A 14,224-nucleotide genomic window follows, 5' to 3' on the forward strand; every position below is an offset into this window, starting at 1 on the left:
AGGTGAATGTTGGACACTAGGATGTTTGGGAATGTAGATGCTTATCCTGATTCTGCTTCTCAATGGAGCAAGCTCCTTCACTGGGACGAGGAGTAACAGATTTTATACTAAAGAGAGGTGTGTACTTCGCGGTCATTAGTTATAGCAACGAAATCAGCTCTCAGTTTTACAACAGAAAACACTGAGGCCCTTTCCTATGGAGAATAGAAAAGAATGGAGAAAGCATACATCAATTGATTGTTTTTATGGAAAATAGTTTAGAAGTCTAGTTTTTCTATTTAGTGGAAGTATTAAACAATCAGTGGAGTTTTTAGTGGCACTGAGTGCCTTCTAGGCAATAATGACTCCATTTATCCCAATGTAGTAATGACAGTGTTAACATTTAGTAAACAGTTACAGGCCAGGCAGATCTCATTTGAATCTATTAACAACCCAATGGAAGAACTATGACGATTCTTTTCATTGATGAGAAAATGGAGCCCCAGAGAGGTCAGTGACTCAGCTGGGCCCGTAAGCCTAGTAGTTGAAGGAGCCATGACTTGAATTCAGGCCTCTCTGGCTGCAAAGCCCATCTTTCCAACCACTACACTATGTGCCTTAGCTAGAGTGGCCCTGTTTGAGATGTGATCACCCACTTTCATCATCCTAGACACTCCCCCGACCCCCAACACACACACAATGTGAACACACTGTGAGATCTATGGGTCTGCTAGTTTTAGTAGAAAGAGCTGCTTTCTCATTCATTATTCCAAAGGGCAACCAGTGGTACGTGACTTCCGAAACCTCCTAAGAACAAAAATTAAACAAATTTTCAGTCCGTCCAGTAATACTTTTTTTTTCCAGTAATACTGGCATCGATTTCCATCTGCTTTCTTGAGTTTTCCTGTAGTCCTTCGTGTATGAAATTCATCTCTTGTGTTCTCACCGTTTTCCATTAGTACAGTTAGACTTCACATAGTCCGTGTCAGTGACGTGCCTCTTGTGTACAAGTCAGTGAATTTAGAACTATAAATAGCACACAGCGCACTACATGTAATTAGACAGGAACAGAATCGAACAGCAAACTGTACAAAAAGGAAATTTGTTTTCCAAAGACAAATCTGCACATAGCTTGTAGGATTAGACGTGGAGTTAGAAGAAGAGGTGGAGCTTCTGGTCAAACTAAGACTCTTCTTGTACAAAATTATTGAAAGCAGAGCAAGAAAGTGACAGGAGCTTCCTTCTTTCCTTTATTCCTTCCTTCTCCTCTCTCTCTCTCCTTCCTTCTTTTAGTGCTTCCCTTTTTTGGTATTTCCTTCCTTTCCTTCCTCCCTCCCTCCCTCTCTCTCCCCTCTTTCCCCCTTCCCCCACCTCCCTTTCCTCCCTCCTTCCTTTTTTTTTTTTTTAATTATCATCTCTTTGAAGAGAGGAGGGGGTCAGAAAGGTAGGCAGTACTAGAAACTTTTATATATGTATCAAATATTCAAATTTGGGTTTTTGTTAGTTTATTGTCATTTTATAAAATGTTAATAGGACATTATTCATAATTTGTTGCTCAGTGGTCCCATGTAGTACATCATTTTCTTTTAAAATTTTTCTTGATAAATGTAATTCAGTTCACCATACTTTGCCCTGTTTTAAAAGCAGTAGGCATAGGGTTTTTCTGGGAGAACTAAGAATTATGGAAGGATTAAATTTTATGAATTCAGATGCTGTCACACTGCAGGGATTGCAACCAGTTTTACAAAGCAATATGTGTGTAAACTTTTTGAATGAGAAATGAACTTGAGCTGTAAACTTCACCTAAAGCACAATAAAATTAAAAAAAATATATGAATTCACGAACCTAGTAAATCACATCTATAGAGCAAGTAAAACAACATCATGTAATGCTTTTATTTAAAGCCAGAAAGGTTTTTGATACAGTCCAGTACTGCATCCTTATCAAAGTATCTCTAATGTGCTGGAATGGAAGTATACTTTTTCAACATGATAGAGTATCTGTTTCAAACTTATTATCAGAATATTTAACAAAGAGATGCTAGAGAGAACCATGTAAAAGTTGGGGTCAAAACAAACATGTCTACTAGGCATTGCTGTTGCCCTTCAACGTTGTTTTAGAAGTTCTGAGAAGCGCAGTAAGACATAAAAATGAGGGGAAAAGTTAAATAAAATAAAAATGAATAAACATGAAAGAATAAAAATGAAGGAACAAAATTATTGTTACCATATTTTTATGCAAATAACATGTATCCTCTGCATTTGTTTGCTGGCCACCCCCCCTCAGGCACCCTCACAGGTGCCACCATGCCAATCCTCTTCCACGTATTCCTGTAAAAAAAAAAAACAAACTAGCCTGGCACCCTTACAAGAAAACCTTATGGGAGAAGGATGCAGCCAGCAAACAAACACAAAAGGTGAGTGTTATTTGTGTGAAAATATGGTGCTTGTCAGTGTGATTGTTTATTTTATAACAAGATACACAGAATCAGTATTTGAAATTTTATTTTGAAAAATTATAGATTTGCAAGAATTTACAAAAATAATTCAGAGAGGTCTCATGTACCGTTTACCAGGTTACCTCCAATGATAACTAGTACAGTATCACAACCAGAAAATTGACATTAGAAGTGTAGGCATTGTGCTCCTTAGAAGGGAGGATGGCGAGACTTCGTCTCATGTACTTTGAACATGTTATCAGGAGGGACTAGTCCCTGGAGAAGGACATCATGCTTGGTAAAGGGTCAGCGAAAGAGAGGAAGACCCTCGATGCGATGGCTTGACACAGTGGCTGCAATAACGCACACAAGCATAGCAACCATTATGAGGGTGACACAGGACTGGGAAGTGTTTCATTCTGTTGTACGTAGGGTCACAATGAGTCAGAACCAACTCAAGGGCACCTAACAACACAATCCATAGACCTTATTCACATTTCACCAGTTTTACACGTGTTCATTTGTGTGTGTGTGTGTGTGTGTGTGTGTATTTAGTTCTGTGCAGTTTTATCACGTGTGTATTTATGTAACCACCACTATGTCAAGATAAAGAACTATTAATCCACGAACACAAAGACCCCTTGGGCTCCCCTTTTATAGCCACACACACCTCTTCCTGCCTCTTCTGTCCCCCACCCCGTCCATCCCCATCCCTAACCCTGGCAAGCCCCCATCTGTTGTCCAGCTTTATAATTTTGTTATTTCAAAAATGTCATATAAATGGAATCATACAGTATGTAATCTTTTTGCAGTTTTTCACTCAGTATAATTTCCTTGAGACCCATCCAAGCTGCTATGTGTATCAGTAGATTACTCCCTTTTTATCATTGTGTGGTATTCCCCGGTATGGATGTGCCACGGTTTGTGTGACCATCCAGCTGTTGAAGGGCAGTTGAGAGAGACAGGTCTTTACTGGGAGCTGCCTTAGCCTGCCTTTTTCTACTGGAGATAAAGGACCCTGGTCTGCAAAGTTGAATGTTGGAAAGGAGGAGTTATGGGGTGGAGTGAGGCGTCCTGCATAGGAAGGTGGGAAGAGGGAGCCTTATTACCTTGTGACCATCTGCTAAAATGCTACCTCTATCACCAAGGACTGCAGGCAGGTACTGGTACAAGGGGGGAATCCCCACTTGGCTAACACAGATCTGAGCTATTCCCTGTTTTACCTTTTCTAGCTCTTCTGCATTTGGTTGGTATCCGTTAAAAAAAAAAAAAAAAGCCAAACCCATTGTCGTCGAGTCAATTCTGACTCATAGCGACCCTATAGAACAGAGTAGAAGTGCCCCATAGAGTTTCCAAGGAGCAGCTGGTGGATTTGAGCTACTGACCTTTTGGTTAGCACTGGTAGCTTGCCATAGCTCTTAAGCACTGTGCCATGAAGGCTCCATTTTGTGGATAGGAACTAAAGTAATTTTCTCACTTCGCGGTGGTCTCTGTTGCTCAGTTTCAGTATTTTTGAGTTTATTACATCCAGGGGTGGATTATCCAATAGGCAGGGTAAGCACCAGATCATCTGTAGTGAAATTCTTCACTATACATTATTAAGTAAGCACAAAGAAGCTCGTGCTTACTTTGCTTCTTGGGTCAATTTGAGAAGAGGCTTTGATTCTGTAGGATGGTGCTGTGGGTTGGGAGAGAGACAAATACCAGGCAAACTTAGAAGCAGACTCTTTGGTGTAGTGAAAAAATGTGAAATACTTTATTACTGATGATCTGGTAAGCAAGGTAAACACTGTGCTTACCTTGCCTATTGCATAACCCGCCCCTGGTTACATCCGTTTCCCTAACTGTGACCTTTCTGATGGACTACCCACTGAAAGTTGTTTGCTTGTTTGCTGTGACTTCCTCTCCCATGCTAGAATGCTCTCGACAACAGTCAGGGAACTACATCACGCTTCTGTGTTCCCTCACCCCGAAGCCTCTTTCTGGGGAGAGGTGCAGAGGGAAAGAGTGAAGACAATAGATGCAAACTGTATTTCATCTCCGATCCCTTCCTGGGCCCCAGCAGCTGGGTTTGCACCAACATCTAAGGCTTTGTATGGCTTCCGAATCCAAATGAGATGAATGGGCTTGGATCACCCTGCACAGAGAATCTGATTCTTCTCCGTGATTTTTGGAGACTTGAAAATCCCGGTGATGTAGTATTTAAGGGCTATGGCTGCTAACCAAAAGATTGCACTTCGAATCCACCAGGTGCTCCTTGGAAACTCTGTGGGGCAGTTCTACTCTGTCATATAGGGTCTCTATGAGTTGGAATCAACTGGATGGCACACAAGTATAGTTTTGGGTTGGTTTGGAAGTCTCACATTTTTCATGTTCCTCTCCTCTGACACCCACTCTTATTCCTGATATTATCACCTCCTTCTGGGAGAAGCTGGAGGTGTGCTGTGACCATTACCGTCTGAGGGCTTGTGAAATGCCCAGGGGGCCCTCGCAGGGAGCTCATTTTTGCCTTTTACTTGTTACTTCCATTGGAAGACAGTAAACTGTGGTAGACAGTCTGCTTGTGAAATCGCAGATATTTTTGAGCTACTCAAATGTGTGTTCAAATCATGACTTTACCATTCACCAGTGTCTGCCTTGCGCAAGGGTACCTCTTTGAGACTGGCCTCCTTTGCAAAATGGGGTTGATGATGATAGCAACTTCTGCGGAGTACTCTGAAGAGGAATGGGATAATGTTCATGGAATATCATGCAGCGGCCTTGTTATAAGTGCCTGTGCCCTGTGTGGGGGTGTATACATACACCCACATATAGATATAGACTTCATGTGTATGAAAAACAAAATTCAAACCCATTGCCGTCGAGTCGATTTGCTGTCGAGTCGATTCCAACTCATAGAGACCCTACAGGACAGAGTAGAGCTGTCCCATAGGATTTCCAAGGAGCAGCTGGTGAATCGAACTGTCAACCTTTTGGTTAGCAGCTGACCTCTTAGCCACTGTGCCACCAGGGCTCCAGTGTGTGAATGTATATGTATATTCCTCTGAGAATAGTTGTTTAAATACTTGCTAGGTTTCAGAGCCCTGGTGGCACAGCAGTTAAGAGCTCAGGCTGCTAACGAAAATATCATCAGTTTGAATCCACCAGCCACTCCTTAGAAACCCTATGGGGCAGTTCTACTCTGTCCTACAGAGTCAGAATCGACTTGATGGGCACACAACAACAGCAAGGTTTCAGGTATTGGTATTTTAAAAAGTTTTTTTTTTCCCCCATAACGGCAATAGAAATATACATATATGCATTAAGTGGAATTTTGGAAATAAGGAAAAACATAAGAAAATAATACAAATCACAAGGGATTATCATCGCCACCATTTCTAAATGTAATGTATGTATGCCTGTTGAAATTTAATTTCACATACGATCATGCTATATGTACTGCTATTTTAAAATATATTTTGAGTAATTTATTTCCATGAAACTGTTTTTCTGTAATATAACTTTTAGTTCCAGAGTAGTCGGTTATTTGGATATACCATTTTTCACTTATAAAATCTTCCCTATCAATGGTGCCCAGCTACCACCACTGACTGCTCTGACAGGGATCACAATAGAGGGTCCCGGACAGAGCTGGAGAAAAATGTAGAACAAAATTCTAGCTCAAAAAGAAAGACCAGACTTGCTGGCCTGGCAGAGACTGGAGAAACCGTGAGAGTATGGCCCCTGACACCCTTTCAGTTCAGTAATGAGGTCACTCCTGAGGTTCACCCTTCAGCCAAAGATTGAACAGGCCCATAAAACAAAACAAGACTGAAGGGGCGCACCAGCCCTAGGGCAAGGACTAGAAGGCAGGAGGGAACAGGAAAGCTGGTAATAGGGAATCTAGGGTTGAGAAGGGAGAGTGTTGACATGTTGTGGGTTGTTAACCAATGTCATACAACAGTGTGTGTACTAATTGGTGAGAAACTAGTTTGTTCTGTAAACCATCTAAAGTTCAATTAAAAAAAAACTTACCAATTTAAGAAATTGTTGTTTCTAGTTTTTCACTATGATAAACTCTGATGAGCCTTCTTGTAGCATAATCTTTTCACATATTTATGACTTTTTAAAAGAATTAAGTTCCTAAAACTGAGATGTATCAAAGGTATGAACATTTGTAAGGCTTTGAATAGATATTAACTCATTTTCTTCCATAGAGGTTTTGTCAATTCAAATTAGTATCAGTAGGGGTCCCCTTGTGCACCTCCCTCGTTTCTGAGTATTAATTAAAAAAAACAAAAACCCAAATGGCTGTTTCACGTAAGCGGCATTCCTAGAGTAGCATTCTTTCCCGAAGGAACACCTTTGTGGTCTGGTTCCTCTCTTTCAGCTCCTTCTAATTACTCCATCCCTTTAATTTAGTGAGTTATTCTCCCAGCCTCAAAACCTCCAAAGTCACTGACTGTGTGGCAAAATCAGGTGTGCTCAGGTGAAGAGCAGTGACTCTTGGTGTCTCCTGTTTCAGGAAAAGATGAAAGGCAAGAACAAGCTGGTGCCTCGCCTGCTAGGTGTCACCAAGGACTCAGTGATGCGCGTGGACGAGAAGACCAAGGAAGTGCTGCAGGAGTGGCCACTCACGACAGTCAAGCGCTGGGCGGCCTCACCCAAGAGCTTCACGCTGGTAGGGGCTGGGGGAGGCCAGCTCGGGGGCCGGCATGGCCTTGGGTGGTGCTGGGGGGCAGGAGGAAGAACGAATCCAAGTCCCCTGGGTTTACCTGGCCTACAAGAACCAGCATGGAGACAGGAAGATGTTGGAGGTTCATGGGCAGAAGGGGACTAATGCAGAAGTGGGAGAGATATCAGCAGCCTAGGTTTATTTGGCCATCATTTTCCCTCTGGCTTCTGAGTAGGTCAGCCTCCGCTTGTTAACTGGCAAAGAGCCCCCTACCAGGGCAGGTGTTCTACCTTCCTGACAACGTTCTGTTTTCCTCTCTAAAGGACTCAGCCTTCTGTTATCATTTTATCTCTCTCTCTAATTTTTTTTATTGTGGTGAAATATATATAACGTGAAATTTTCCATTTTAACCATCTAAGTGTACAATTCCGTGGCATTAATTACATTCGCAAGGAGCCCTGGTGAAGCACTTGATTGCTAACCGAAAGGTTGGCTGTTCGAACCCACCAGCAACTCCATGGGAGAGAAGACCTAGCAATCTGTTCCCCTAAAGATAACAGCCAAGAAAACCTTATTGGGGCAGTTTTACTCTGTCATATTGAGTTGCCGTGAGTTGGAATCAGCTGGACGGCACACACTACGATCCCAATAACGTTCACAACATCACCACTGTCTCCAGCACGTGTTCATCACCACACGTAGAAATACTGTAACTATTAACCCCACATTCCCGCCCCTCCAGCCCCAGAAACTTCTCATCTGCTTTCTATCTCTGAATTTGCTTATTGTAGATATTCTGTATAGGTGGAATCGAATCCCATGTTCTCTTTCCAGGCAGGCTGGGAAAACACTTCTCCTCAAGATACTACAATTCTTAGGAATTCTAAAACAGTGAGAGATAAAAAGAGGGCCTAGCGTGGGCCTCAGAGCACTAGAAAGGCTCCTTTTAGGGTGCGCTTGGGCTGTGGTCAGGAAGAGCAGGGGAAAGTATACATATGCCATCTTTGTTTTGGAACTAAACCATCTAGCCTTTAAAATGACTAATGTGTCTATATTTCTTCTAATGCTGTCCTTTTGTTTTGTTTTCCCAGGATTTTGGGGAGTATCAGGAAAGCTACTATTCAGTACAAACCACTGAGGGAGAACAAATATCCCAGCTGATTGCAGGCTACATTGACATCATCCTCAAAAAGGTATTTCTGATTGATACTGTGTTAAAGGGCTATAGCTGATATGGATACCTTAAGAAACAACAGCCTTATCTGAAAGACGTGGTTTACTATTTTAATCTCTGATACTAGGATTACTTGAGCATGACTCTAGAGGTCCTACAAGATTTCTGATGTTGCGGCTGCAGCCCAGGCTTGTATCATTTACTGCCAGGTAACAAGCAGGAACGCATCGCTTGGCTACGAATGGGCCTAGCCGACCCCTCAGTATCTTCCTCTCCAGGTAGCTGTGCTGTGCTTTCCTGCCTCTGTAGAAACCCAGATTGAGAGGCTGGAAGTATTTATGTTTTTCATGTCTTTTTTTTAACCAAATCTATTGGGGTTATATGCCATAGTGATACTGCAGAGAAATTTCTCAAGGCTTCAAGATACAACCCACTCAAAGAACCAAGATCTATTAGAATATAACATGTGCATTCTTGATTTTAACTGTGTAAAACTGAGTCTAAGGAGCCCTGATGGCACAAATGGTTAACCACTTGGCTGCTAACTCACTGATTGGTGGTTCAAACCTACCTAGCAGCTCTGCAGGAGAAAGACCTGGGGATCTGTTCCCATAAAGATTACAGCCAGGAAAACTCTATGGAGCACTTTTACTCTGTCACATGGAGTTGCTGTGAGTTAGAATCAACTCCATGGCACCTAATAACAACAACAACAAAATTCCTGTATTTTTACGCAGAGAGCGCTCACCTTCTTCATTCGTTTGCCAGTCGCACCCTCCCCCAACAAGGTATTTTTGCAAGCTCGCTATCCTGATTTTTTTCTGCAGCAACATGTGCCACATGTGAGGGTGCCTTGTGGGGGGGAGGCAGAATCAGCAAACAAACGTAGAAGGCACATACTATTTTCATAAAAATACAGTAAGTCTGTACAGACAAGAGGAAGAAGGAGGGAGAGTGAGGAATAGGAAGAGGATATGGAATGTGTGGCTAATTGCCTCCATGAACAACTGCCTCCTTTGCCATGAGACCAGAAGAACTGAATGGTGCCCAGCTACCATTACTGAACATTTCGATCAAAACTTCTAAAGAAGAATCCTGACCAAAAGGGTGAGAATGTAGAACAGAATTTCAAAATTTCATGGACTGCAGACTTTCTGGAGCCATGGGGGATGGATGAACCCCTGAACCTTTGCCGTGAGATAATCTTTAATCCTTAAACCAAAAATATTCCCTGAAATCTTAAAAAACCAAACAGTAATTTAGCTTTAACTAGTAAAAAGTGTCTGCCTTGAGCATTATGCTATTTTGAGAACTATCTATATGGGATCAAAGTGACAACGGCAACTCAAAAGATGAGGTAGGAACCTTAGAGAGCAGTGAGTTTGTGTTAATGGAGGAGGAACAACTCAGAAAAGGAGGGTGAGAATGGTTGTACAACTCGAAGATTGTAATCAATGTCACTAAACTGTATGTGTAAAAACAGTTGAATTGGTGTATGTTCTGTGTGTATTCTCAACAATGACAACAAAATAAAATATTAGAAAAATCATTAAGATATCCCCAAGATTATTGCCCTGACATTTTCCATAAACCTTGAACCGAAACTACCCCCTGAGGTCACCTTTTAGCTAAATAACCGATTGGCTCATAAAAGAACATTACCAGTGAGTACTGCGTACCTTTAAAAAAATCATCTACGTGAGACCAAGTGGTCAACAGTTACTCTACAGCAAAGATGAAAGGGTAAGGGGACAGGGAAACCAGATACCTGAAAATGAAGCATCCAGAATGGAATAAATGAGAATATTGGCACATCGTGAAAAATGTAACCAATGTCACTGAACAATTTGTGTAGCAACTGTTAAATGGGAACCTAATTTGCTGTGTAAACTTTCATCAAAAATAGGATAAAATACTATTTTGAAAAACAATTAAGTCTGTGCAGTAATAAATACAGAAGACATCAGAGATAGTAAATAATGGACCTTTTTATTACGATCTTTTACTCACTCATCACTTAAAGGAAATATTAAGTTAAAGAAATGCTGGATAAACGGCAACGTTTTTTGCTTGCTGTGGCTACCTTCAAAAGTCTTACAAAAAAGACCAGACTTACTGGCCTGACAGAGACTGGAGAAACCCCAAGGGTATGGCCCCCCGGCACCCTTCTATCTCAGTACTGAAGTTACTCCCCAGATTAGATAGGCCCATAAAACAAAATAAGACTAAAGAGGCGTACCACCTCAGGGGCAAGGACTAGAAGGCAAGAGGGGACAGGAAAGCTGGTAATAGGGAACCCAAGGTCAAGAAAGGAGAGTGTTGACATGTCGTGGGGTTGTTAACCAGTGTCATAAAACAATATGTGTACTATTTAATGAGACACTAGTTTGATCTGTGAACCTCACTAAAGTACAAGAAAAAAATTTTTTTTTAAAAAAAAAGAAGTCTTTTTATAAAAGTTCCTTGTGTCTAGATCTGCTAATTTTCACGTGTGTCTTGTTTTACCTCCAGAAACAAAGTAAAGATCGATTTGGATTAGAGGGCGATGAGGAGTCAACTATGTTAGAAGAGTCTGTCTCCCCCAAAAAGTGAGTATGTGATGAGAGCTACAGAGCTGCCTTCCCCTGCAGGGCCAGGTCTCCCCTGCCAGCCCTGGGCCTATTGCCCCAAGGCCATCAGCTGGAGCACAGGATAGTGCTGGGATAGATAAGTCTTGCTACACAAAGCCTGGTCCCCAGACCAGCAGCGTCACTGCCGTGGGTATCTGCTGTGGGTGGCTAGGGATCTCAGACACTGGACAGTGTGGTATTTCAGTGCATCTTTGGAGGCAGCAAGCATTTGTGGGTCCTGTTCATTTGTGATTCAAATCTCCTGAATTGGGTTCCAGTCTGGCGTCTGCCTCTTAATTAACTGCATTGCCTTGGGGCAGTTACTTAATCTCTCCATCCCTATGATCTCATCTATAAAATAATGATGGTACTTTTGTTTTGATGATTGTAGGTTTTGCTTTGACTATTGAGTTACTAATAAAGCACACAGAAAATGCATGGCACATAGTAAATATTTGTTATTGTTATTATCATCATTATTATTTTAAATTTGGAACAGTCTAAATTTAGCCCCATTTCATAGATGGAAACAGATTTGTTAAAATTAAGCAATAACTAGTTAAGTGATACTTGTTGGGAAACCTGTGGGGGTATCCCCTTTATGTCAGATGGAGTGTGATAACTTTTTTGGTCTACACTATACCCAGTGCCTCTAACATGCTGACTCATTTGATCCCAACCAAAACCGCCTATGTGAGAAGTACCCCTGAAATTACCATCCCCAATTCATGACTGAGGAAACTGAAGCTCATGGAAGTCAGCTGAGATACATACATGTGACAGAACCCAGACTCAGATTCAGATCTTGTGTTATTTCCCATAGTACATTCCCAGAAAGTTCTAGCATATTCTTATACATTGAACTTGCTTAGCCATAGTAATTGTTTCTGTAACTTCTCTATCCTTCCTACCACATTCTCACAATTTGCTTCGTTATTATCCTGAAGGTGCTTTTCCATTTGTCCCCTATTAACATACAAGTTGGAACCAAATTCGATGTGATGCATTTCAAGTACTTGCTACTCTGTAGCAAAGCACGTCAAGTCCTTGGAGGGATTGATGACCATTAGATGGAAATTAGCAAGCTAGTGCTTCCTGGCGGGGTGAGTGGTTCATTTCAGAGTACCCTGCTGTACTTAAAATTATGGTGTTGGTGAAGAATATTGACTATCTCATGGATTGCCAGAAAAATGAATAAATCTGGCTTGGAAGAAGTATAGCCAGAATGCTTCTTAGAAGTAAGGATGGCGAGACTTTGTCTCATGTACTTTGGACATGTTATCAGGCGGGACCAGTCCCTGGAGAAGGACATTATGCTTGGTAAAATAGAGTCAGCAAAAAAGAGGAGGACCCTCAAGGAGATGGATTGACACAGTGGTTGCAACAATAGGCTTGAACATAGCAACAATTGCAAGGATGGAACAAAACCAGGTAGTGTTTCATTCTTCTGTACATAGGGTTTCCATGAGTTGGAACCCACTCGAGGGCACCTAACAACAGCTGTGCTTGCACTTCCAGTAGGGGCAGCTAAGGATCTGGATCCAGAGTGCCTGGACCTTCCCCTGCCTGGGGTCCCTGTAGCCCCCTCACACTGCCTAGGACATCATCTTGGGGTCTGATCAAGGCAAGCAGGAAGAATGGAACCAGTGTAGGACCCATCACTAGACCCTCACCTTCTTCCTATAATGACCTTAGAATGTAGCTGACTTCCTGCTAGGGCCCCCAGATCCACCTCCGTAGTGCCACCTGCTCTGCAGAAGGGAATGTTTCTCCACAGATGTCTATCGCCTGGTGTCCTAGCAGTCCCCATGGCTCATGAGCTTTGTCCAGGGCAACCAGGAGTGATCTATGATGGCTCAAGAACTGTGGGTCAGAGGCCCCTCCCCCTTAATGCAGCTGAACTCCAGTTCTCACCCCAAAACACAGTCTCCCCCAGACTCTCCCGGTGGGTCTGTCAACCACTCCTGAAGCCAATAGGGCACCCTCAGACTTCTTTCTGACCCTCATATAGCCAAGGTTCCTTTGCGCTTACCATTTGGTCTAAGAAAATATCACAAAGTAGAAAGTTTATAATTTTTGGCTAGACACCCTAGAAATCTTTCCAGGTTTTAGTTGAAATCATTTGGAATAGGTACCAAAGTCTGTCATATCCTCAAGGTTCCAGAGACAGTTAAACATTCTTCGTGGTCAATGGCCCTGGACGTAGGGGAGGGGAGCTAAGGCCCTGAGAGATTTCAAGTTCATTTCCATATTTCCTCTTTCAGACTAAGGGTAAATGTTCTATATCATGCCCCGTGCCTGGAATGGAACCTGGCACACAGTAGATGTTTGATGAACGCATGGTCTGTCAGGTAGGATTTATCAAACCTAAATGAATTTATCCAAAATCTTCATTTACGCCTGAAGAACATTGTCATAGGAGTATCCTTTTTTTTTTTAAAGAACAGCCAATGGCACAATCCCATGAAGCTATTGAATGGATAAGTTGGGAGTAATTCTTTAACGTTACAGTCGTACTACTGATTTATATAAAAAGATTCATTTCAGGTTCCTCCACCGGAGCATTTTAGTCCTGCTGCTTCATTTGTAACCCTCCATTTGTTTGTGCCTCTTTGGAGATGACCTCCACAACCAATTGTGACACCTGAGGTATCTTAAAGTTACAGTCCGTGTGGGTGGCTTCTCCACAGTGACCAAGCCCCCTTTCCCTGCAGGTCCACCATCTTGCAGCAGCAGTTCAACCGGACTGGGAAGGTGGAGCATGGCTCCGTAGCACTGCCCGCCGTGATGCGCTCAGGCTCCAGTGGGCCTGAGACCTTCAATGTGGGCAGCATGCCCTCGCCGCAGCAGCAGGTCACGGTTGGGCAGATGCACCGCGGCCACATGCCCCCTCTGGTGAGCCTTCCTGTGCATTCCCCCTGCTCGTCAGTAGCTGCCTCTGGTGGACAGAGAGGGGCCCAGCAAGGGGTCAGCTTGTGTGTGTCATCCATGCTCACTGGTTCTCATCTGAACCTTGGTCTGCCCAATGGTGCACTCCCTATGCCTAACTTCCAGATGCATTCTTCTTCTTTTTTTTTTATTCCAATAAAACTTTATTTATAAAAATAGGCAGGGGGCCAGATTTGGCTTGTTAACCATCATTTGCTGCCCCCACTCAGAGAGGTCACTCAAGGTGAATACCAGATGCATTCATTTAACCAGGTGACTAATAACTGCCTGTCTAAGATCAGAGGTGTCCTCAGTGGCTGGAAGAGAAGTAGACGCCTCTCAAAGTGACTTGCTGACATAGGGTAGACCTCTCCCCTGCCTTCCCAGCGTGAAACTCCTTGGCCCAGATACTCCTCAGAGAGTCTTTGAAATAGACCAGGTC

General features: G+C 42.7%; 1 protein-coding gene across 11 annotated transcripts in view; it reads left to right on the forward strand.

Moving 5' to 3' along the window:
• The window catches only part of TLN2 (talin 2), a 490,123-nt gene that overhangs the window by 312,560 nt on the left and 163,339 nt on the right, over nt 1–14,224 (forward strand). For all 11 annotated transcript variants that reach the window (XM_049905877.1, XM_049905876.1, XM_049905875.1 and 8 more), the window contains 4 exons: nt 6,922–7,077; nt 8,163–8,264; nt 10,757–10,833; nt 13,569–13,749. In XM_049905877.1, coding sequence (XP_049761834.1) covers nt 6,922–7,077; nt 8,163–8,264; nt 10,757–10,833; nt 13,569–13,749 — 516 coding nt within the window. The remainder of the gene's footprint in view (nt 1–6,921; nt 7,078–8,162; nt 8,265–10,756; nt 10,834–13,568; nt 13,750–14,224) is intronic.

This window comes from Elephas maximus, chromosome 13, assembly GCF_024166365.1.
Source record: "Elephas maximus indicus isolate mEleMax1 chromosome 13, mEleMax1 primary haplotype, whole genome shotgun sequence".
In the NCBI taxonomy this organism is placed as follows: Eukaryota; Metazoa; Chordata; class Mammalia; order Proboscidea; family Elephantidae; genus Elephas; species Elephas maximus.